At 30.3% G+C, this 25,926-nt stretch overlaps 1 protein-coding gene across 3 annotated transcripts in view; it reads right to left on the reverse strand.

Moving 5' to 3' along the window:
• Window positions 1-25,926, reverse strand: part of CSMD3 (CUB and Sushi multiple domains 3) — a 1,469,470-nt gene that overhangs the window by 867,140 nt on the left and 576,404 nt on the right. Inside the window, exons 7-8 of one of the 3 annotated variants that reach the window (XM_005887887.2) lie at window positions 23,098-23,409; window positions 1,768-1,845 (exon numbers count right to left, since the gene is read on the reverse strand). The exons of 1 other annotated variant lie outside the window; for it this stretch is intronic. In XM_005887887.2, the coding sequence (XP_005887949.2) occupies window positions 1,768-1,845; window positions 23,098-23,409 (390 nt within the window). The remainder of the gene's footprint in view (window positions 1-1,767; window positions 1,846-23,097; window positions 23,410-25,926) is intronic. One more of the 3 variants, XM_005887888.2, reaches the window with a different exon arrangement.

A 25,926-nucleotide genomic window follows, 5' to 3' on the forward strand; every position in this document is an offset into this window, starting at 1 on the left:
CAAACATTTATTTCATGTTGACATGATAAAACTTGATATGTCAGAATAATTTCATCTAACAAAATTTTTCTGTTCATATTTTCTATTATAATAAAAATTTTTTTATCTCTGAATGTATCAAATAGTTATACTGAAAATATTATAGATTATTTATTGTTCTTAAAAACTAATATATCTGTTTTGAAAATATGTTTTAATCCTAAAAATATAACAATGTAATTATAACAGATTTATGCTGTTGTATGGCAGAAACCTGGTGGTCTTCTTCCCTGGTGGCTTCGTGGCTCGGACAGTAAAGCGTCTGTCTACAATACAGGAGACCCAGGTTTGATCCTGGGTGGGAAGATCTCCTGGAGAAGGAAATGGCAACCCACTCCAGTATTCTTGCCTGGAAAATCCCATGGATGGAGGAGCCTGGTAGGTTACAGTCTATGGGGTCCCAAAGAGTCAGACATGACTGAGCTTTCACTTTTCATGGCAGAAACCAACATAAAATTGTAAACACTATAAGGCAACTTTCCTCCAATTAGCTAACTAAATAAACAAATTAAAATAAACAATAAATCATTATTATGTGACTAAATACTTTGAAATGAACTGTCTAATGCTTTCCAAACAGGTAACCCAATTTGAGGATTTCCTACTTATATTTCCTATGTTTGGTTTCATATTCTCAAATCTAACAAAATGTGAAAATCATATACTAAAATTAGAACACTTTAAAATATTTGATACCAACAAGCTCCAAGTTTGCTTTTGATAATTGCTGTAATTGCTCAATTATGTCACTTACTGTTTCAAATAAAACTCAAATATGGGGGTAGAATCTTTATCTGATATAGTAAGTGATTGTTTTATAAATAGTTTTAAATTCATTTCATCAGATCATTTGGAATTGAATAAAAATAAATAATGCTAAAATACATATATTCGCTAAAAAAGAATAACATGTATTTATAAGAATTAATCTTATTTATTATCAATAAGGCATTTTAGAAATCAGATGTGTCATAAATGACTTCTTTCAAAATTTATTATATGTATCTATAAACTACTATTGATTAGTATTGACAAATGCATAGCTCTCTTAAATGTTTTACTGTATGTTCATTTATATTCATATAACAATGAATATTCTAGTTTGATGATTCTTAATCTGACGCTTATGGATGAACTTCAGATGATCTATAAATCCCTGAATATTAAGCAAAACTGTGTATTGGGGCACACATAAATATATGTAATTCAGTTCATTTCATGAGATTTTTCTAAAAAAAAAAAATAGTTCATTTACAAAGTTCTTGACTTAAAGGATTTCTTTAAATTAACTCAAACTAAAATATCTTTTTCCCGTAAATGAAAAATTGCTATTAAAAATTTTCCCTTACAAAAATAATTATGTTGAAATGTAGATATGTTCAAACAGAAATTCCTACAAGAAATCATCAATTTAATGGTTTTTACTCATTTTTTAATCTCACATACTAGAATTAGAAAACTAGAATGTTATCAACACGCTAGATCAAAGAGTTTTTGTTTTTTACATTTTGAAACAATCTGAGCTCCAAAGTTTACCACATTAACCTAAAATTCAATATGCATTTAAATATAAGAAAATATTGAATAATAACCATGCATGTTATATAGATATTAATGCAGTTAATTTGCTAAATACACAAACGTTTTTATAAAACACACAAACAACATAGACAACCACAAACTTCACTCTTGCACTAGAGAAAGAAACAAAAAAAGGAGTACACTCACAGATAGAAAACTTGTTGCTGTTGTCTTTCCCTGGAAACAATTTAAATCCTCTAGATTTAAAATCTATGGCCTTTTTCACTAGTTAAGAAAACAAACAAAAACATGTATCAGGATACACAATTCCAAAATGAAATTCAAGTTAACAAATTTTGTTAGCATGGTATTATGCAAGTTAAGAAACTGCTTTCTTAAGCCTGATATAGGGTACCCGGAAGAAAGTAAAGGAAAAAAATAGCAATTTGATTACTAAGTAGTAAAAATACCAAGCAGTATAAAAATTTTAAAGGTTCTATAGGGAGAATCCTGCATACATATATAGGTACTTTTAAACACTAATGAGCTTTTGTAGAAGAGGAAAAAAAAAAGAAAAATTAACTATCATAAGTCATTTGAATTCATCTAATTTTATGAAAAATTAAACTAGAAAAATAAAAATACTGATATAAAAGTGGGAAGAATTTAACGAACCTGCTTTTTTAAATAAACTAATGTATTTTTAAAGTAATTTAGCTTAATTTAAATATTAGGACACATTTAAGAAAATGACATCATTGAAAAAACTTTAAATGTATTTTGTTATTTCTTCTGATAAGCATTTCCAAATTTCATAAACACAGCTTTTGAACAATGATCGATGTTCAGACTATATTGTATGAAATTTATGAAAGTGAATCACAACTTTTTGGATTTCATCTAAAATATGTTGCTACTATTTTTGATATTATGATATTAAATCAACATCATAAGAGGCTAGCATATTTCACTGTTACTAAAGCAGGTATGACTGGATTTGCCGAAAGAAACACATAAACTCAACAAAGTAACTTGGAACATTTTAGAAACATTTTTTCAAGTATTTTAGTATTTTAGATGAAAATATTATCCTTTAAATGTAAATTACCTTGTTAACTACAGCTCCTATAAAAGTGATAAACTAGTTCAGAAGACTACTTTCTACTTTAAGTTTTAATGACACCAAGTGAAAAAAAGTCAAAGAAATTTTAATTAAAACCTCACTAATTAAAAAAATGTTATGTAAACTGATCAAATGATACATTTAAATAACAATTATTGTGTTTAAAAACACAGGAACAAGAATGCAAGGGATATATTTAGCTTCCTCAATTATAATTTGAGTTGCTTTACATATTGCTTTTTATGGGGACTACAGATAGAAATGATAGCCTGAAACATTTTGGCAATTAGGTTTTGTTCATTCCATGAATTTGAAAACAGTAAAACTGATTGCTCTTTGAAGGTTTAAAGTGATCATTACACTAATTCCTACTTGCCATTTTACCCAATTAGTTCAAATGAAGGGTATTTTATTGATTTTGAAGCATTTTGAAGGTTTTTTTCTTTTTTTTCCTGGTCACTAACTTTAAAAGTACAAAGGTAGAGACAGAATTCAATGGCTTACTGAAATATATAGTTATGAGCTACTGATACATAATATTAAAAAAAAAAAAAAAGATGAAAATGATCCTTGAAGTAGGATTTAAAAGATCAGATTCTTTAGTAGCTATTGATTTTGGACAAGAATCTGCCTTTTTATCTCAGTCTTTTCTCTTAAAATAAGTAGTTAGGACTAGATGACTAGATGAGTGTTTTACAATTTTGAGATTCTTTATCCGAGGCCCTTTATTTAGAGTAAAAGAATGGCTCTATCTTTCTCAGGTTATGTTTTTTGTTGTAATCCTCTTACACACCCCAACCCCCAAGGTAAGCTGAAGTTTAGTCCTACTGTTGTATTTGGCTGGTTGCTTTAAATTTAGTTCTGCTGCTTGTAAATTTTCCTGCTATCTGAAAATTATTTTTAACAAAATTTGCATTTTGTATTTTGAGGCATAATTCTAGATTCTCCTGATCTAAACATGAATTATAAGTAGAAATTCTACCTCTACTTTTCTCTACATTATGAAATTAATATTACAGAGGGGTTGCAAAATTTCACAGTATTTTTAGCACATATCTGAAATTCTTTTTTTTTTTTGAAGTCAATTATCAACTTAAGCTTTATTATTTTCATTCTTCCTATGCTATATATTTATGCATGCATGATGTATGTATACATGAAGATTTGTAAGTAAATATGCATTTCACCAGAGCTGGTTATAAGAGTTTTTTTTTTTGTTTTGTTTTGTTTTTAATTTTTTTAAATTTTTTTTTAATTTTTTTTAATTCTTAAAGAATAAAGAAAACATGAAAAGATTATAAACTCAAAGAAGAAAGTTGAAAAAGAAAAGTCCAGAGGCTCAAAGAGCTCAGTTACTAGAAATAGTGAATTATGAAAACTACTCTGTGTGAGTGTATGTGCGTGTATATGTGTGTAGAAATGAGGTTTATGTAATGTTCTTATATTTAAACTTGATTATTTGGCTGTCAGGGACAATACCTAGCTAAGAAAATGCCATCTCAAACCAAGAAGTTTTAAATAGCTTCCTGGTTCTGAAGGGACCTGGCCTTATTTTTTAAAAGCATCTATTTATCAATTTTTATTGAAGAAAAGTAAAAAGTAAAATAATAGTTGTAACACAGATGCAGAAGATGAAAAGCCAGGAGAATACCCATTTTAAGAGATAAAAAGGAGTGAATAGAAATATAATATAAAGTTTAAATTAACCAAAATTTTTAAATATGTTAAACAGTAAATTCATAATTTAGATAATTTTATAATTTCAACACCAAGAGCATATCACATATCTTTTCTTGAATATTAATAAACTGAAAGGACAAATACTGCAAGTACCAATTGTAAGATATGCTCTAAATCATAAATCAGTGAGATGTTAATTTTCAAATATATGCCATAAAAGATATACTTATTACATTTTACAAGGTATATGTATTAAATATTGCCATGATATCAAGAATAAGTGCTGCTAATCATCACATTTGTCTAATAAAATTAACCTAACTTTTTCTACAGGTGTATTTCAGCTATAAGCATGTCAAATTTATTTTATCATACAGATATTAAAATATGTTGTATATCATTTTTAAAATGATAAAAGACAATGTGCTGCTTGTGTTGATCTCTTCCACTGTACTGTGAGTTTCTCAAAAGACAGCATTATTGTACTTAAGAGGTTTTTGTTGCACAAGTATATGATTGAATGTATATATGCAATATTGTAAATTCTATTTCACTGAAGGCATTTTGTTCAGATAGTTTCCTTCATTAGTCATGAATTAGGAAGAAAAGAAATGAATGTTCAAGATGAAATATTTTTATGTGAAAAACTTTTTAAATAAAAAAACTATGCATGTTCTGATAAATTTTTAATATATTTCATTAAATGCAAGACATGTAGACATATGCAGAGATCCATCACCTTCATTTTTTTCTGCTTTTCACTTTTCACATGCTAAAAAATTTTGTTCATTTTCACTTATTACTTTTTTGGTTTGATCATGCCATATTTAACATAATGAAATATTTTTCATAAAATAAATTTATAAAATTTCATAAATTTATATATTTCATAATTTTTCATATTATTTCATAATATTTTATAATATGGAAAATATCTGTCAGAAAGGAATATAGAAGTATCTGTCAGAAAGGCTCATAATCAAATCCATCTTTTTAGTTGTAAGCCCAAGATACCAAAAAATATTTTGTTCTTATAATCCTCATTTATGCAGTTTTAAATCACTGTAGAGAATTATCATTGCAGTATTTTCCAGATCAATATTGTTCTGTTATTTTCACAATGAATTTTAATTTATAAAATGGATTTTAAAAACTTACCAAAATACTGATGTTGTTTGGTGTTACATAAACCTCATCTAACTTCCATGTTAATCACCTAAAGTCACTTATTTAAAATTATTAAAGTTACAATGTCTTATTAAAAATAATCATATATGTCCACATATGGATAATGTGCTAGATTTTGTTTCAAATATCAACACTTTTGTGTGTGTGAAGCAGGTGGCATATGAGCTTGTTTTTATGTTAGAGAATCTTCATTTGTAAAAACAAAGTACTGGCACCACTTTTAACCATGAGGAAACTAACCACATTACATAAATGTACTAAAAGGAATTCAACCATCAGGTGGAGGTTTAGAAAAGATGATCTTCAAGTGTTCCTTCTATCACTGAGCTTCTAAAACGTAGTCATAAAACATTTCATGGCTTCAATTTTCTTATTTTAAAATTGATACACTCTTTACTATATAACCTCAAAGTCACACACCAATATTTTTTTTTTATTTCACTGCTATGTATATACAGTGAAAACTTGTAATTTTTGAGAACATTTATCTTTGAAAAAGAAGAAACAGACATGTTTAGTTTTAGTGAGCAGAACATTCTTTCATTGGAAAATACTGTTTTAGATTTGTATGTAATTCCTGTAGAGAAACATTGGCCACTATTTATTAAGTGTTATCTGAACATCTAAAAATCCTTTCATTTTCTACTTAAATTGTATTTAAATACAACAATAAAAATAAAACAAAAGCAAAATTCTGTTTATTTTAATCTTTCAAATTTGAAGTAGGCATCTTGACTATAATTTATCTTGCAAGTTTCAATAAGTTCATTGTAAATCTGTGATTAAGTGAGAGTATAACAGCCCTTCTGAAAAGGAAAATAATTTTTTTTTGAAAGAGTTTGAATCCTATTGCTTGGGGGGTTATTTTTTATTCAACTTCTCAAATAGACGATGAGTTTCTCTCCTTTTAAAATTAGATATATAATTCCTACTTTTTATTTTGAAATAAGTATCATTATGCCTTTATCTTTATATTCAATAAATAAAGTATACTAATAAAATTTTGCCAGTTTTTGTTTTAGTTATCAAAATTAACTAATGTGTGTTCATGTGTGTGTGTGTGTGTATGTGTTCCAACTTGAGAATATGGCTCATCTCAACATTGACAATAGATCCATTTACATGTGCAGTGAAGAAATTCAATCACTTGGTAGGGATTTTATTACAGATCTTTAAAACAAAGCCTGTTATTAGTAGTATTTCTCTCACTGGATCAGAAGTTGGGAAACCTGTGTTCTAGTCCCATAAGACATGGAACAAGTTGTTTAACTTCTCTATATATTCCTAAGAGACTCACTAATTTACCCGTAAGTATTTAGGTATAGAATTTAGAGCAAAGGAAGAAGGAAAGACTAATCAGAAATTTCAATTCTATCTCAAAGATTAAAATTTGTTTAGAGACTATAGAAGTAGTTTACTATGTTCTGAAAGTAAGTTTCATTGGTTTGAAAGTAAATGGTGGCTCCATGTTACAGGCCTACAAACGTTAGCACTGGTTTTTGTTTGTTTTTTCCTACATTCTACACTGGTAGAATACTTCTTCATAATATATGTAACATGAAGGCTGATAATTGATCATTCCATCCCATATTATCATTAGAAGAAGAACGATATGGCAAAACCAATACAATATTGTAAAGTAATTAGCCTCCAATTAAAATAAATAAATTTATGTTAAAAAAAAACTACACTGATGCCAGTAAAAATTAGGTAGTATTACTCTGATACTCTTTACTATCTTTCATGTAAAATTTACCACTAGATATAAATTTCTTAGAAAAAGAATATTAGCTTTGTAAATATTTCTGTAGTGTAATTTTAGAAAGTGACTAAAGGTATGTTGCAAGTAAATCATGTTTCTGGCCTATACAGTAAAAAAGTATAGAAAATTCAGCAGCATATTAGTAAGTGGTTCATGAGTGTTTCCAAAAATATTTTATTTTAGAATATGTTAGAAGAAAAGAAATAATACTGGCTTCCATTTGATAAGAAAATTAGTGGTACAATGAAATATGTTCAAAAACACTGAAAAATCATTTTTAAAGACTTACATTTTAGGGATATGCAAGATCTAAATATTTTCAATTTAAAATGATAGATTAATTAATTTTATAAGAAATGATGAATATTAAATTTTATAACTACTTTAATATAATGAATTTTACCTTTTAAAAATCACTAGAGTTAAGGAATATAGTTTAGATACTTAATATTTTTTAAGTCCAAAATATCTATTTATGCTACCCCACTAGCTTGTGACTAGCACTTATGATCCCCTCTTTTTAGTTGAAAGAGAATTTACAATCATATATTGTGTTATATACTTAGATTCTACAATAAATACCAAGAATCAGGACATGGAAAAGTTCAGTAAATGTTAGCTATTTAATTATTTATAATTTTAAGATCTGGTCATTTTCAGAAGACATTTCAATTAGGGATGCACTATCATAAAATTTTTCAACTATTCTGTGTTATGTCTTTTTCACTGTTTAAGGATGTTATAGAAATTCATAAATTTTCCCTGGATTTCCAACTTTAATTTTATTTTTTTATATCAAGTTATAAGCCCCTCCAAATCCTTTGGCCAAACTAGTATATTTGGTATAAATGTATAGAAACATTCTTAAATGTTAATATATAATCATAACAGTTCTTACAAACATATGTGTAGGTATTCAGCATAATTTATGTCATTCTTGTAACAGGCCCATTTTCATTTTTACAAAAGATTCTAAGGCTATAAAGTATCAAAGTTATAAAAAAAATAAGCCTAAACTGTAAATCTTTGAAATCTTATTTTTCAACCACTTCAGACTAAGAAATAAGTCTAAAATTTTAAAAACTGAACCAAGTATAAGTGTGAAAGAAGACATCGTATAAAATCAATTTGCTAATTTTCATAGGTCTTCCAGATTGAATTAATGTTGTTACTTTTTATTCAATAAATAGTGGATGCTAATTATTGGATAAAGATTCTAAAATTTGTATATGGGCTTTCTTCTCTTCAGAAATGGAACAACTTCAGAAATCCATTGCACTTAAGTAGACACCTGCAGATGCACACACAATGCTTGGCGTAACAGGTCTTACAGTTATGGCGTGCAATAAAATGTCAGGATTATAAGAAAAACGTGGGATTTTTATATACTTTTTAGGGATTCTTATAATTGGCATAACAAAAGTTACCATATGGAAACAGTTACCATTCGTATGGTTCACAAATACTTGTAACACTTTTACAACTGTCTCAGCCTTAATTTAATTAAGTTTTAATCTTCATTTTCTAATGGCTTTAAGTGAACTTTTAAAAATTATCTTTAGGTCTACAGTTAAATATTAAGATCCACTCAATTCAATCATTTTCTTATGTACTTTTTTGTTTTGATATCTTATGATTTTTGAATGATAATTATTTTATATATCTTTTATTTTTAATTTTTTCTCTTTTCACTAATTTTACTAAAATATAATTTTACTATAAAGTGTAACATAAAGAATGATAAAATTCAATTTTTCTTTTTTTTTTTGTCTGCTTAGAATGCTTCTGGTTTTCACATGAAAGCCTTAGAAAATATGAAGATTAGGCAAAACTTCTCAAATGATCTCTAGAACAAAAATATACCTGCAAGTTTATAATGTTTTTTAAGTTAAAATGAATGAGGTAATTTTATATCACATATTTGTTTTATACATAATGTCAGAGATCATTTATCTATAGTATAATGCCTTCTAAGTTGAGACTAACTGAGAAAGAAGCCAACTGTTTGAATAAGAGTGACCATGAGTAATGCATATCATAAGCTTGATGGCAGTGGAATATATTCTTCCACTACAAATTTCTTAAGTACACTGAGTAAATTTTAAATAAAATATCCAGAAGACGTTATTACTTTAATGAGCAACAATATTTCCTCTTTCTTCTGATATAAGATTATTATAGTCTATCTAAAGTTCTTCACGGAGGCTTGATATCTCTACCGATTGTTTTAAACAAGCATAGATGGACTCTGACAGTGTATTTGACACAGGGTTATGTTGCTATAATCATGGCTATTGAAGACAACAAAGCACTCTCAGCATAACTTATCTATGTTCTTCTCACAGCCCATCCATACCTTTCCACATCTATTTTATGCCTTGCTACGTGCTTTTCCAGATCTATTCTCCTCATTCTTTGTACATTGGTTGACCTGAATAGGCTACATCCTGCTACACAAACTGTGGCATTACATTAGCAGCACCAACATCAACTAGGGACTTGTTAGAAAAACAGATTATCAAGCCCTCCCAGACTTAATGAATTAAAGTTAGCCTTTAACAAGACCACTATGTAATTCTTATGAACATTTAAATTTGAGATGCTCCAAGCTCTATCAACAGACTCCAGAGAACTCCAGCAGGAAGATGGAGGGAAGAAGGAAAGTAGGATCAGGATTGTTCTGAAAGGCCTCTCTGACTATGCTAACTGGAGATGGGCCCTTAACTGAAAGTTACTAGTCTTTTTTATGCCATGCATATATATCTCTATATATATCTGTCCAACATCTCTCCCTTCCTTCATCCCAATGGGTAGGGAATAATGACAGCCTAGTTGCTTCTATCCTAGGTGCATGATCCCTTGTGGTTCTTTACATATGCTTATTTACAAGTAATCCCTTTGTAAATAAACCTTCCTTGAATTAGCCCATATTCAATAGTTTCCCTACAGACTCTATAGATATACCACTGGTACAAGGAAATCATTAGAGATTTGATTTTTTTCAGATACTATATTAAACATCATCTCTCAATTTGTTTAAAATGACTCTTAAACTTAAATAGATAATATCTAAGTAGAAATAGGAATGGTTATTGCTCATCATTCTACCACTGGTTGCTTACTTATTTCCTTACTTGTTTTGAAATCTAGAACACACATCTTATGCCCTTTCTAGCAATTATTTCCTCAAGAAGCATAGAGCATTCTCAAGGGTAGAGGATATAAAAAGGAAGTCAAGTGAATTAGCTGGACTGAATTTGGAGAGTAATTGAAACAAAGGTAAAACTAGCAAGAAAAATAAATGTGGGACTAACAGAAACCTAAGATGGACTGGATACTACACATTATTTTAGTAATAACTTATACATGAGATCCATATGAACAGAGCTAAATACAGCTATATATATCAGCAGTTTCCATAATTCTCTTTCAATACTGCATTAGATTATATGCTCATGCTCACTCTGTTGCTTCAGTCATGTCCAACTCTGCGATCCCAAGGACTATAGCCTTCCAGGCTTCTCTGTCCATGGAATTCTCCAGGCAAGAACACTGGAGTGGGTTGCCATTTCTTTCCAGGGAATCTTCCCCACCCAGAGATCAAACCCGCATCTCCTACACTGCAGGTGGATTCTTTACCGCTGAGCCACTAAGGAAGCCAATTAGACTACATATTTTATTTCTAAGGAAATCAGCTATGTAAGAAATTTAAAACTCTGTGCTAATTGTTTTCTTACTTTGTTCACACACCTTTATCCGATAAAACTTTTAATGTAACTAAAGCGTATTTGCTTCTTGTAAAGGCTCCAGAAGTGGGCAGTATCAGTTAATGGTTGTGTGTCTAAAGCATAGGTACTCTGTCCACTGTCTCATTTAAACACAAAATAGCCATTCAAAATGGGATTATTTCCCTCCTTTCTAGATGTAAAAATGGAGAAAGGCAAAGTAGATTGCCCAATACATATACTAGTAAAATACATTCATTCATTTGACTTTAAAACTTCAGTCCTAGCATCAACACCACCACCTGACCATGAATAACAGCATTTCATATATCCAGTCAGAAATAACAACTGAAATATATCCTGGGAAATCACAAATGGACTGGATTAGTTTACTCTATCCACATTATTTTTTTTTAATGCAAAGCTAATAATAGAAAAAATTTAAGTAGTCAACAATATCTGATTTTAAGGATGGTTTACTTTAGTATGGAGCAGAGCCAGTTTCATTTACTGAATTTAATACTAAATAATATTAACTATTAACTGATAGTGCCAGGCATAACCCCATGGTGTGAAGCCTCTCGATGTCTTATTTTTAAAGTTTTAAACAGATGAATAAACAAGGTGTAGCAAAAGCCAACTGCTAGGTGAAACTCAAATTACCAAACAGTTTTGTTTTGTTTTTTTAGTAAAATCAACTTTGGCTCATTCCTTTCAAATGGAAACGTAAAGGAGAGTTGATGACTGCCACTGTTCACTGCTTTCCACCCTCCTCACTTCCTGAATGTAAGCCAACTAAATGAAAATTTTCTAATTTGTCTGGACAAAATCAATCTAGAAATCTCTCACACTTTAATCGCATTTGGTATTATGAAGAAATGCCATTTGAAGACAATTTAAAAAAAGAAAAATCAAGCATCAACACTAAAAAGCAACAGTCCATGATTTAGAATACAAATGATTAGATAGGAGGAAAAAAATACACTATGCAATGCACCCCAAACCTAACACCATGCTGTTCTGCCATATATAAAGGTTCTTCTCTTCCTAAAATTGTGAAGCTTAATTGTGTGATTTCACACTGTGCACAGCAGGGTAGCCATATGCTCTAGAAAACTATATGGAGGGAAGCAGCTTGCTGCAAAAGTGGGTGAAAATGCCCCAAAATAACTCTGAACAAGATAAAAATGTCTAACATAGGACCATACTTTCATACTCCAAAAGGCAGAGTCCACTTTGGCACCAGCTTTGAGCACAAATAGAATGTCTAGCCCCTTCAAAATACTTTAACAAGGAAAAAAAACCACAACCCCACACTCATTGTGACCATCTCATTCACAGGCAAAATAATTAGCTCTGATAACCATTTGGGGAAGCCAGTTACACATAAAATCATTGCCATCTTTGTTCTTTAAAGTTAAGACTCTCTTTCTTTTATGCTATACATATTATTTCTCTTGTTTGCTCATTCTATAAAAAATGAGATAATATGTTAATATAAACAATAAGGTATCAAAACCTCGGATAATAATTACTGGTGAGCATAAAAGTGGGGCTGAAAATCTAAAAAAAATAATACCAGTTATGAAATAACATCCCTGTTACAAGACGACAGTTGCAGTTAATGTGAAAAGATGTATGCTTCCTTAGGCTTAAAGGAAAACACTGGGGTTATCGGAAGTACTTAAAATCTCTGCACAGGAATAACTCAAAAGCATGGCTTGAGGAGTAGCATTGAATAAAACTGTTAAAATGATTATTTGCAGATACATCATATAAGAAAAAAACAAATTTTCATGCTTAATATTGTCATAAAGGTCCTCAGTAATTTTGGAGTATTTCTATCTAGTACCTTTTAAGAATATAAAATCTGTTACCAAGCAATTTCTAACATTTTATTTTTTCTCTTCTTTCTCCCTAAATACAACTTATTCAGCAAAATATAAAAGTATATTTACTGTTATGAATGACAGTTTTCATAATTTCACAAATGTGATGAAATATGGAAATGAAATATGAAGATGACATTCAATAAATAATTATGTATTTAAATCATAAATTGGTACATTTTGGGACATGGATTTTAATTGCTACAAGTATCAACATTAACACAATTTTCAACAAAATAATATGATTAGGAAAATAGTCAAGAGAACAATGCAAAAAACAACATAAAAGGATAAGATATTGATAAAGAATGCAACAGTCAACATTTATATATAGTATACCCACCTAAATGTTATCAGTTCCCTATGTGTTAAATATATATTTACTCTAACAGTGCCAAAGTTCTTACACAAAAGACTAATAGTTAATTTAATAAATGAAAGTACCTTAAAAATCATACTTAACCAATTTTTAAATGTCATAAATGTTGTATCTTGTTATTATTTATGATAAACATTCATGAACATTAATACATCAAATAAACTCATAAAGAAGGACATGGGAATTTGAGCAGGCTAGTGCAAATTCATCATTTATATAAAATAGAAGATGATGCATATTTATTCAATCATGGAAATTTTTGATTTGGCAATCAATTTCTGTATCCTGATTTTCACTATCTTTTGCTTCCACCTATCATACTTTCAAGATTTGAAACACGATAAGTAAAAGTAAAACCTTGTTTTTTTCTGTTATTTGATAATACATTTAAAAATAATTTTAAGATATGGATTTAGGGTAAAAAAAAGCAATAAATGAGTTAAAATTAGGCTTGAGAATGCTTTCATCAATTATTCATCAATTTTTTTTCCAGTAAAATCGTTAAGTAAGGTAATCTTCTCAGTCATTCCTAAGGGTTGACAGAATTAATTATTGTCATTAAGGTTCATCTGGAAAATCCATCTGCTGTAAAATATCCCTTCCACTAGTTAATCTCCCACCAGTATAGTCATTTTTATAGAAATAACTTTTATCATATTATCTGAGATGGTTTATTAACATTGTAAATATTCTAGTGGAGAACAAGATTTCATGGAGAGTGGCCAGTTATCATGTACTGCTGGGTATGTACTGGTCTCTCTCCACAATTATAATCCTCATGTAAAATTTTGCTAATCAGTATATCAGTAGAATCTTCAATCTTGTTAGAAATGCAGAATCTCTGATCCCATCAAAAGCCCATGAAATCACAATCTGTATTTGAGTAAGACTGCAAGATGATTTGTGTACACACTGAAGTTTAAGAACCATATTCTAAGACTTAGACTCCAAAATATGTATTAATCATTAATTGCACATCTGTATACCGTTCTAGTTTGTCTGCCTGCTCCTGCTTACTTAAAATTTCTTATGTGTGTGCATGCTTAGTCACTCAGTCATGTCCAAACCTTTGTGACCCCATGGACTGTAGCCCACCAGGTTCCTCTGTCCACAGGGACTCTCTAGGTAAGAATACTGGAGTGGATTGCTATGCCCACACCCTGGGATCTTCCTGCTAAAATGATGTCTTATAAAAAGTTATATTAGATAATATAAAGTCCACCAATTGCTTCCTCTCTCATTTAGATTAAAATAAATCTCTTTACCTAGGCCTCAAAGCCTATAAAGTCTAATTCCTGACAGTTTCTCAACTGATCTCCACTTTCCTTTTTTTTCCACTGAATTCCAGGCACATCAGGAGAAGGCAATGGCAACCCACTCTAGTACTCTTGCCTGGAAAATCCCGTGGACAGAGGAGCCTGGTAGGCTGCAGTCCATGGGGTCGCTAAGAGTCAGACACAACTGAGCAACTTCACTTTCACTTTTCCTTTCATGCATTGGAGAAGGAAATGGCAACCCACTCCAGTGTTCTTGCTTGGAGAATCCCAGGGATGGGGGAGCCTGGTGGGCTGCCGTCTATGGGGTGGCACAGAGTCAGACACAACTGAAGAGACTTAGCAGCAGCAGCTAGGAACATCAGGCTTTCTTTTTTGCAAGCAAAACTCAAGCTCTTTCTATCTAGTTGTTTTCTCTGCCATTAGGTAGTTATTTGCTTATTTCCTTGTCTTTTTCTCCTCATTTAAATATAAACTCAACGAACCAGGTTTTGTTCAATGTTGTATAAACAAAGGACTAGAATAAAATATGACATGCAAATAGTCAGTGAATTTTTGTTGAAGAAAGAAACAAAGAAAGCAATAAGGAAGAGAAGTAAGGATGAATGTATAGAAGGAAGGAAGAAGGAAGTGAAGAAATAGCAGTAAAAGAAAGAAAGAAAAGGAAAAGGAAAGACAAAAAGAAAGTAAGAAAAGAAAGGAAAGGAAGAAAGGAGGCAGAGAGTGGAGGGGAGAGAAATGAAGGGGAGGGGATGGGAGGGGAGAGGGAAAAGGAAGGGAAGGGAAGGAAGGAACAAAGGAACGGACAAATGAAAGAAAGTCTTGATAAAGAACCTGTTGGAAATTAATGTTAAAGTTAATGTTGGACATTAACTACCTAAAGTTAGGTCCTCAAATGAAAAGGTTCTGGAACTTAAGGCATATATTTGGCAGTTGTCCTGGTGAAAAATGTTTATATGGCTGAGTTCCATTAACTGGGATAAAGAGAGTACCAATCCAACTATCTTGATGGTAGTGTTGGCCACTTCTATGCTTGCTTTAATTTATCTCTCTCTACAATGAGATAACCATAAAGATAAGTCCAGGTCAGTTCAAACCTCAAGAGAAAATAGAAGATGATGATAAATCGATCAATTAACGTATGAGATCTCTGGATAGACACTTGGATTAGAAGGGATAATGGTGGTCATATCATTTCAATACTTTAATGCTTAAATACTTTTCAAATACCCAATTTGTCCATCAAGCTATGCTTATATATCTTATCAGTGACTTAGGAATTTGCTGCTTTCTGAAGCACACAATCTATATTTGAACAGAACTCAGTGTTAGAATAGTTTTCTCTATATTTTGTATCTTCCTGTGGTTTCATACACGAAGTTCTAGAACCTACAGCAGAATAGGTTTGATCTCTCCTACGTATAACATATTATAATTTTAAAAGGCATCTATAACTCACCCTAACATTCTCATTCTGTAGAAATTATTTCTCTTAGAATTGACCAATAATTTTTTACTATTATTTTATCTCTATACTTTTCCTTTGAAAATAGAGACTATATTTTAAATTTTATGAACTTAAGCTTATATGCTTAAGCATTGAGATAATATGTGTAATAAGCCCTGATACTTGATAAACACATATCAGTATCCACAAAGATCTAAGTAACCATCCATAAATTAATTTTCTCATGGTGATGCAGCGTATGAAGATTAATAAAAAAAGAAAGTTTTCAATTTATAAATCTATACTCTATAAAGATATTAATATATAGTTTGAAAATAGGTACTTTCAAACTATTGAAAAGACTTAAACTGTATTTTACATATGGCCAAATAACCTATTAGTGAAAGGCACCTACTAGGCACCCAAGAACTGTTATTTCTACACAATAGAGTTTTTGTCATATTACAGTCCACTGTTTTAAACAAAATGGTTACCTATCATAGTATGTGACTTTTGAAATAAACTGGAAATTCAATGTAGATTGTATATCTGATAGTATGTTGTTTTCCTCTTTTTATTGAGCAATGTAAAACTCAGATGATGTTACTTGAAAAAAATATTGCTTATGATATTTTTTTTTAAATTCCTGCTTTTGTTTGGATTAAAATTGCTGACCTAAAGTTAATAATGTATGCTGAATTAACTGTTCTTACCTTAAAGTTGAAAACAATTAAAAATTCTACTTACAAGCCAGTAATTAAAATAGATTTTCTTTTATGCTGCCCTTAGGGAGCGGTTATACATCATATTAAATTTCAGTTAAATATAATTTCATGTTACATTATGTGCTGTGTTTAGTCACTCAGTCATGTCAGATTCTTTGCAGCCCCATGGATTGTAGCCTGCCAGGCTCTTCTGTCCATGGGGATTCTCCTGGCAAGAATACTGGAATGGGTTGCCATGCCCTCCTCCAGGGCATCTTCCCAACTCAGGGATCAAACCCTTGTCTCCTGCAGTGCAAGTAGATTCTTTACCATCTGAGCCACCAGGGAAGCCCTCCTTACCTTATAAACTAAGTTAAAACCCTGCTCAGTTCCATTAATAAGATCATTAGCTATTATTAAATATACTGGAAGCATTTGCTACACTACATCAAAATAAGTACCATCAATGGCAGGAAATGCTGATGACACATATTTGACTACACAAGATGATACAGTCATCTAAATTTCTAAGGAAAACAATAAAAGAGTGTTTATAATTATTATATATGTATATGGGAACTTTTTAAAAGAATATATTGACACTTTTACATGAAAGTACCAACTACCAAGGTTGCTTATTAACAGCAGACAGGAATTGTCTACATACTAGGGAAAAAAATAAATCTCATTCTACTGTATTATGTAAGAAAAACAATGGTTTAAAAACTTATCTAGAGTAAAATACATTAAATTACTATTTTCAATAATATAAATATTAAACTCTTGAGGAAGAAAACCCAAATATGGTTGTCATCTATATTACTTTAACCTTAATATCACCTAATAAAAGGGTCTTCATGCATTAAGCCTTTATGAACCATGAGTAAATAGAAGGATGAATGAATACTAGTTTATCAGTATGAAGATTGGATTTTCACATGGCCTTTTTCAGATGACAATTTCCTATAAGAAGTAATGGTGTTGTAGTAAATAATCTAAAAGATTCCATCTATTTTAAAATATAAAATCCTAGAAATTAAGGACCCTTTAGATAATGTTTTAATCATACTCCATATTTCTTACTAAGTCAACGATGAATTAAAACTCTTGGAGATATAATAATAAATTATGGTATTTAGAGATTGTTAGAAAAGGTACGTTACATAAAAATTTATAAATAATTTCAAAAAAATTCTTATACTTCAAGCAACAAACTATTCTGATAGAATTTAAAATATCACTAGATACTATGGTATCTAATTTTAAACATCTGGATAATCTATAAACTAAAAAGATCAATTGTTTTTAGGTTTATTTATATAACTGCAAATAATCCTTTTAAGGAATGTTGAATATTTCCTTTACTTATTTTGATATACAGTCATCATATATCTATTCAGCACATTATCCACTTACAGCAATTTTTATATATCTTAGTAATATAAACACAATTTACTAGTTGAAAACTTCTGTTCATCTCTCAAGAATTTGTAAAAACACCTTATTTCTGTGCAGCCTTTCTTGACTTTTACATTTAGAGGCAATTGATCCCTCTCCTTTACTTAAGTAACGTAAAAAAAAAAAAAAAAACACTGCTCTGGCAATTTTTTTCATAATAAGCTTCCCTTTATAAAATAAGTTATATAGACTATTCCATAGTACAGCCTGAATTGCACATTTTTATACCTCTACTATCCAGAGCAATGTCACATAGATAGCAAGAGTTAAATATATTTGATGAATAATAGTAAAAATAAACACAATTACTATCTACTGAACATAAGCCAACAACTGTGCTAAATTCTTTCACATAATTATGAAATACCTACAGGTAGCTACTCTCAGTTACCAAGAAATTGCAGGTTCTAAAGCTGAAGTTATTGTTCAAAATCATACACATAATAAGGGGTAGAGTACAGACTCAGCCTAGCTCTCTGACCTCAAAACTAACCAATAATGGTGGGCAATTTGGTTTTGTCTTTACACTGGGAGAAAATACTTGAGGTTTTTTGGCATTTCCACCTAATACTGTGTTTAATCCTCACTATAACCCTAATATAATACTACAATACTATTTTACTGATAGGGAAATTCAACCCTAATATTTCATGTGACCTGAAAAGACTCTCATGCACAGTAGGTGAGAAAAGTAGACTAAAATCCAATCAATAAAATAAAATGTTCATTTTGAAAACTATTGGGCACTAATAAACTGTGGTGTTAACATACTATTTAAAGAAGATTTAAACCAACATTCTTCATCAATATTTTTCTCTTTTCCTTCTTTTATTTTATTTCATGTCTAAGACTCTTTTCAAATGTAAAAAATCAGAAGGGGTTTTCTTTCACTGAGAACAAGTAGAAACTGAAAAAAAAATTTTTTTAGGAACATACCTTAAATTGAATTACTGATGCTTAATTATAGTACTATAGGAAAAATTATTTGGGGCAGAACCCTACAGAGATTGAAAAACCTTTGATAAATATTCCAAGTTTTTTTTCGAATTATTCATTAATTGTGCAGCTTTTATAATAAATTCATTACAGTGACTTAATTTTTCATAAATTAATATGTAGACTTTTGAGTCTATACACTTAACAAATGCCAAGTGCCACATACTAAGTGCAATTTCAGTGTTTATGTTTTCTTTGTTTTCATAGTGATAATACTAAGTACTTTAATTGCCTCAAGTTATTAAGAATAGACAAATTAGGAAGTAGCAATGACCAAAAGACATCATAGACATGAAAGTTTAATTGCAGTGTGAATAGAAAAAAAAATGAAAAATGGACACGATCACAGTGCAAAACTTTGTATGCACTTGTAGGCATCAAAAAACCTATGCTATCACAATCTCTATTGTATATATGCTTTAGATGATAGTTAATCTCAGCAAAATAATATTCATAATATTACATTAATATTTATTCGTATATAGTTTACTTACTTTATTATTTTGTGTTTATCAATAAATTTTCTTTGATTTTATAAATGTAAAAAGGCCATAAGCAAGGCATTTATATCTAGTTTTACTCTGTGAATTTTAAGTAGTAATATAATAAAAAGCAGTATTTCATTTTAAGTTTGTAAGAATACTTTTGGTTTTCAAAGGGATTAAAAACATTGGTTATTATAACTATAACAAAATAGCTATTTTTAAATTGAACTACATGAACATTTGATTATATTGAAAAATATAATTTTTAGCCTTTAAGTAAGCTGGATGAATATTCTGGCTAGTGAAATTGCAAATATTTATTCATCAGTTTACTAAATATTATCTAAATATGTCTATGAGTCAGAAGCTGTTCTAAGGACTGGGAATGAACCATGAACAAGACTCATCCTCTCCCTACCTACAGGATTTAAAATGGTGAGTTACAGCAGGAAAGTCTAAATTTCAAGGAATTGACAATTTCAGCTAAATCTTGGAAAAGGAATTAGAATGACTTGGTTGAAAGGAAGAAGGAATAGCTTATGGGACTAGCCTGAGGCAAAAAAGAATATGGTACGTTTGACAAGCTAAAAGTAAATCTGTTTGGCAAACAACAGTGATTATCAGAGTTGCATGAGATGAATTTGGAGATGTAGACAATAAAACATAAGAGGATCTCATGGGTTATCATCAAGTTTGGTTTTATTCCCAAAGTCACTGGGAAAGTCACTGGGAAACCAGTGGAAGCTTTAAAGCAATGAAGGAATGTGATCAGGTTTTCATTTTTAAAAGTTAATTCTGATTACATTGTGGAGAATGGAATAGAAGAACAGGACATTTTTTTTTTTCTTTAAAATATCTAGAAAAATTAGGCAAGTTAGTTTTGCATTATCTTTATTGACTCATCTAAAACATCAATTAAAGGACTCACTGCCCACATATATCCTATATCTCCTTTAGTACTCCGCTCAGCCATGAGATTTACAAAATCTTCCTTGTCCCACCAGGATGGATTTCTCCATGTCCTCTACTCTCTCTCAGTCTCTCAAAAGAAGGGGCATGTATTATTTATCCTTATTTTGCACAGAACAGACGTCAGTTGGTATGTCAGGCATGTTGGGTAAACTAAAATTTATTGCTTAAAAGAATATTGTTTTCATGTCAGCAAATTCCTATTTAGAGATTTGGTCCAGCTTAAGAGTCAAGTCTTTGAGGACTGCTTTATGTCTGAAAATACAACTATATATTGAGGTTTGTATAAAGATTTGATGCAAGTATAATAATTTAAGTCACTAAAAATGAACATAACATTCAAAATGTTTTCTGCACACATAATTTAAATATCAATAATTAAAAATATTTATTTCCAAGGTAGATGGCATCACTGAATATCATATTCAGTGATATGTCTATATTCATAAACACTATTCTAGAAAGAATACAAGTGAAACAGGTCTAAATGCTATGAATGCTAACACAGCATTGGAAGATTATTATAACAATTGAGAAAATTTGAGCACTGAAATTAATCAAGCGCATAATCTTGATGCTTAATTGAAATTTGGCTGAATGCACTTCAAAATTTTAGATTAACTTTCAAATCACTTTAGTAATTGATAACTATTCTGTTTTCAATCTGAATTATTTGTTCAAGTTCTACAAAATATTTAATATATATATATATAGCACCAGGGTTTCTCAAATCACTTGATGGCAAACTTTACCTGGAACATATGTTATTAGTTAATAAACAATAAACTCATGTCCAAAAGTTACCTGCCTTTCTTCAATGGACAACAGAATGAATACAGGGAAATTTGTCTATGTTAGTGCATGCAAATTTTCAAAGAGAGTCAAAACACTAAACTGAAGGGCTTTTTTCTTAATCAATATTTCAATATTTATACATTTTTACTTCCTGTAATAAAAAAATCTATCTACTTGATTAAACAATTGTAAATCTGATAATGATCCCTATATTCATATGAGTGGAAGTAGTCATGGTAGGAGAGTGAATAGAGAACTAAGGTGATATCAATTTAATCCTTTAAAGGAGATTACCACATGCTAAGAATTCACTTTAGAATGCTTCTTAGTAAAGAGAATCAAGGTAACTGCTTTCAGTATGAATTTTGATGGAAAATGAATTTCTGAGATGTATGATTTTAAATCAATTTATGCAAATACATCTTAATTATTTTTTCCTTAGTCTGTACTAAGCATCTGAATGGTTTTCCATTACCTATATATCATGCAAACTATGCATAACCATACTACAAAAATCATTGCCATTTTGGAGAATATATAACTTTGAGTTGGAAACAGAGCTGGAGTAAATATTTGTACTTGAAATATGTTCATTTCGTTGATATTTCCACTGATGAACACATCAATATAAAATCTCTTTAGTGTTTCATACTGCACTATTTTTTCCAGTGAAGCTGCTACCAAAAAATAGAAAAAAAAAAAAAAATTCTTGCTACACTTCCTAAATTTTGTAAACTATAGACTTATATTAATTGCCTAGAAAACTATCAACATATAATTTGACTCTGATATTTTTATCTCTAAAAATTAAAATAGGAAATTAAGGAACACTTAAACTTGGAGTCATAATATCAAGGAATAACTGTTGAAAGGGAAAGTGAAAGTCGCTTAGTCGTATCCGACTCTTTGCGACCCGTTGGACTATAATCCATGGAATTCTCCAGGCCAGAATACTAGAGTATGTAAACTTTCCCTTCTCAAGGGGATCTTCCCAACCCAGGGATCAAACCCAGGTCTCCCGCATTGCAATAATATTATTTACCAGCTGAGCTACAAGGGAAGCCTGGAATAACTGTTACCTTTTCAAAATGAGAAATCTGTTCTCAGTACAATCATATGGTTCAACAGGTAATTCAGAAATAGTAGAATAAGCTATATAAAATAATCACCAGACATAAAGTTTCCATTATTCCCAATCTAGTTATCTATTTTCTCAATAATTAATTGGCATTTGTATAACAAAAAATTCATGCAAATATGAAAATTACTACATTGGCTAAATCATCAATTTGTAAATATGTACACTTATTAATAGAAAAATGGTTCTTTTAATTTGATTTTATCTAGATACCATAATTGGTATATAATACACAATAGTTATTTTGTTTTTACTATCATTTATGTATTATTTTCTTTCTATATTTACTCCCTCCTCCCTCCAACATTTGAATTTCATTTTGATTTTTTTTTTTTTTAATTCTAACTTTTATGTTTTCAAATTATTCAAGTTCTGGCTTACTGTCTATATTTTTCAGCTACTTAGAATTCTTTCTTGCATTTCCTACATCTTGGCTCTGTTTCAGCTCATTCTCTAATTGGAATCATTACCAAAACATAGCTTTGGCTGTAACTAAATGGGCACAAGTAAAATAACATCCAATACCTCTATGAGTAACAACTGCAAGCTCTTTAGTTCTTTCTATCTGTTCAGCATTTCTTGGTCTTCTCCTTGTACTTTGTGTATCTGCTTGATGAGGTGAGAGCCCGTCCTTGGATGTGTTGGGGTCCAGACCTGAATTTCTGAGATTCTTTACTTGCACTCGCTGTTCCTCGGAAAGTCTATGGATGGTGACAGCTGTAACACTGGATACAGTAACATCTGCAGATGTGCTAGCAACAGCAATAGCACCAGTGGCAGTCCTGTTATGCTCCTCTAACTCACCAGTGGAGGTAGTGTGGGTCAATGTAGAAGAACCTGTGGGACACAGTAGCACTAGATGCTAACTTTTTCTTTTAAATGTTGTTTTTTTTTTTTCTGATAAATTTCATAAATTATATTCTCTTCTATCACCTTAAGTATAATTAACATAAAAAGGCAAAACACAAACACGCCACTAAAATGTGAAGTAACCAGATCTGATGTTTTGTTTATATCAATCAATGTATGAAGAGTTATTACACATAAACATATCACATTTTAATTGTAACACATTAGGGAGAAAAAGGAGAAACAGTAAACCCTTTATCTGACCTTGAATAAATCTTATTCATTATTTATTTACAGGTGATTTTTAGCAACAAATGCCTAGTAAGTGACAAGTTTTGACAGAATGGGTAACTATGTAACCACACTTTTCTCAAAAGAATGCTTTGAATAGTCTATGCCATATCTCATCATGATTTCTGGGGAAAATATCATTTTTTTTAATTTTAAGACAAACAAGTGAAGAAAGGAGAATTTAAAAATCAAAACAAAATTGAAGACAAAATGATTTAATAAAGTCTGAAATAATTACTCCTTGTAAATATCTATCTTTACCTCATTTGCCAGAAAAAAGCCAACATGATAAAATATTCAATGTCATGAGCTATATATATACTTTAGAATTTAGTGGGTTGGTTTGGAAGTTGGGTAATATTTTTCAGACTTTTAAAGTAAAATTTGAGATTTAAATTACTTAAAATACACAAATTATTTTATATAGAAATGACCAAAAATTAACTATTAGCATGAAAATTTCATTCACACAAAATAGTTGTAAAAAGTGGTTTAAAATTTACAAATATCTCATAAGTATGTCACAGTAAATCTGCATATTCTTAACCTTATAAAAGTTCACTATAATTTTATAATTGTTTTAAAGACTCCAAATTAGGATTTTCTTTTTCCTTTCACTTAAACTCTTTTTTCAAAAATTGTACTTGGTAGAGAATAATTCTCACATAATGACAAAAAGATACAATTTTTATAACAGAAGCATGAAACTGACTGAAGATATGCTTAAATGGATCTTGACAGATAAAATGCCTAATAAGAAAAAAAAAAAATAACTGAATTTTTGAGGAACAATTACTAATTAGAACCAATAGTCAGCTCCTGGTTACAAAACTTCTGACTATTGTTTAAAGCCATTAAAGGGTGTAAGTCTTCATATACTTTGCCTTCTCAACAAACTGCATTTCAAACTTCTGTCCATATATATATATTAAACAAAATGCAAAGGAATATTTTAATCATTTTGCAAGAGACAAAACAGCTATATCACATTATGTGATTTGAAAATGTTCTGCCTTCTTCCCCCACCCCTCTTTAGCTGTAGGCAGGTGATTAGTAGAACAAGTAATTCAGGTTTCTGCTTTCAAGTCAAAAAGGAAGTCAAACAAGAGCCATCCCTCGTTCAAAAGCAAGCAAAAGAGTTCTTGTCCATTACTAATTCTTCCAGCTTGTGTTGTTATATGTGTGTGTGCTCAGTTGCTCAGTTGTGTCAAATTCTTTGCTACCTCATAGACTGTAGCCCACCAGGCCCCTCTGTCCATAGAATTTGCAAAGCAAGAATACTGGAGTGAGTTGCCATTTCCTACTCCAGGTGATCTTCCAGATGCAGGGGTCAAAATTCTGTCTCTTGGGTGCCCTGCATTGGCAAGTGGATTGTTTACCAATTTTTTAAAATTTTATTTAGAAATTCAGAAGAATTAAATGATTATACTTTGTGGTGGCCAGTGGTAAATGAAGTATGACAATTATCAAGTAATTTTAAAGATTTTTAATATATTTTAAAGCCTTAATCAGAAAAAGATGCTATAGAATATTCAAGTTATTTTGTGAAGATCAGAATCTAGTAAATGCATATTGGTTATGAAAATTAGCCAGTAATGTTTACTAAGCTAATATATGGTGAAGGCTTTCTTTAGTCACATGATTAATAACTACACTTGCATTACTAATATTTAGTAACTGATCTCATGGTAAATCAGACATTTTGATGTCCATGTACTCATTACTATAAAAACAATTACCTGGTCCATACTATTCTCTGGGGAATTTAACTGTACCTTTCTTTATGAAAGAAACTAATGCTTTGAACTCTTCCTAACTTTATCATAAAGTCTGGGCTTTCAGGTTTAGTTTAAAAAAGGAAACTATTTAAATATAAACATATGTTGCTAAATGCAATCTAAAAGTATGAAAAATTGTGGAATTTGTACTGTCTCGAATCTCAGTGTGTCTATTATACCTTTAACATAGAAGCAAATTAAACAGCTATTTATTATGTTTCATCATTGAAGGTCATTACATTAATCCTAAATAATCTCTGAGCTTAGTTGCTCAGTTGTGTCCAACTCTATTCAGCTCCATGGACTGTAGCTTGTCGGTTTCTCCATCCATAGGATTCTCCAGGTAAGAATACTGGAGTGGGTAGCCACTTCACTCTCCAGGGGATCTTCCCAAACCAGGGACTGAACCTGGGTCTCCTGCATTGTAGGTGGATTC

This window comes from Bos mutus, chromosome 14 (genome assembly GCF_027580195.1).
Source record: "Bos mutus isolate GX-2022 chromosome 14, NWIPB_WYAK_1.1, whole genome shotgun sequence".
NCBI lineage: Eukaryota > Metazoa > Chordata > Mammalia > Artiodactyla > Bovidae > Bos > Bos mutus.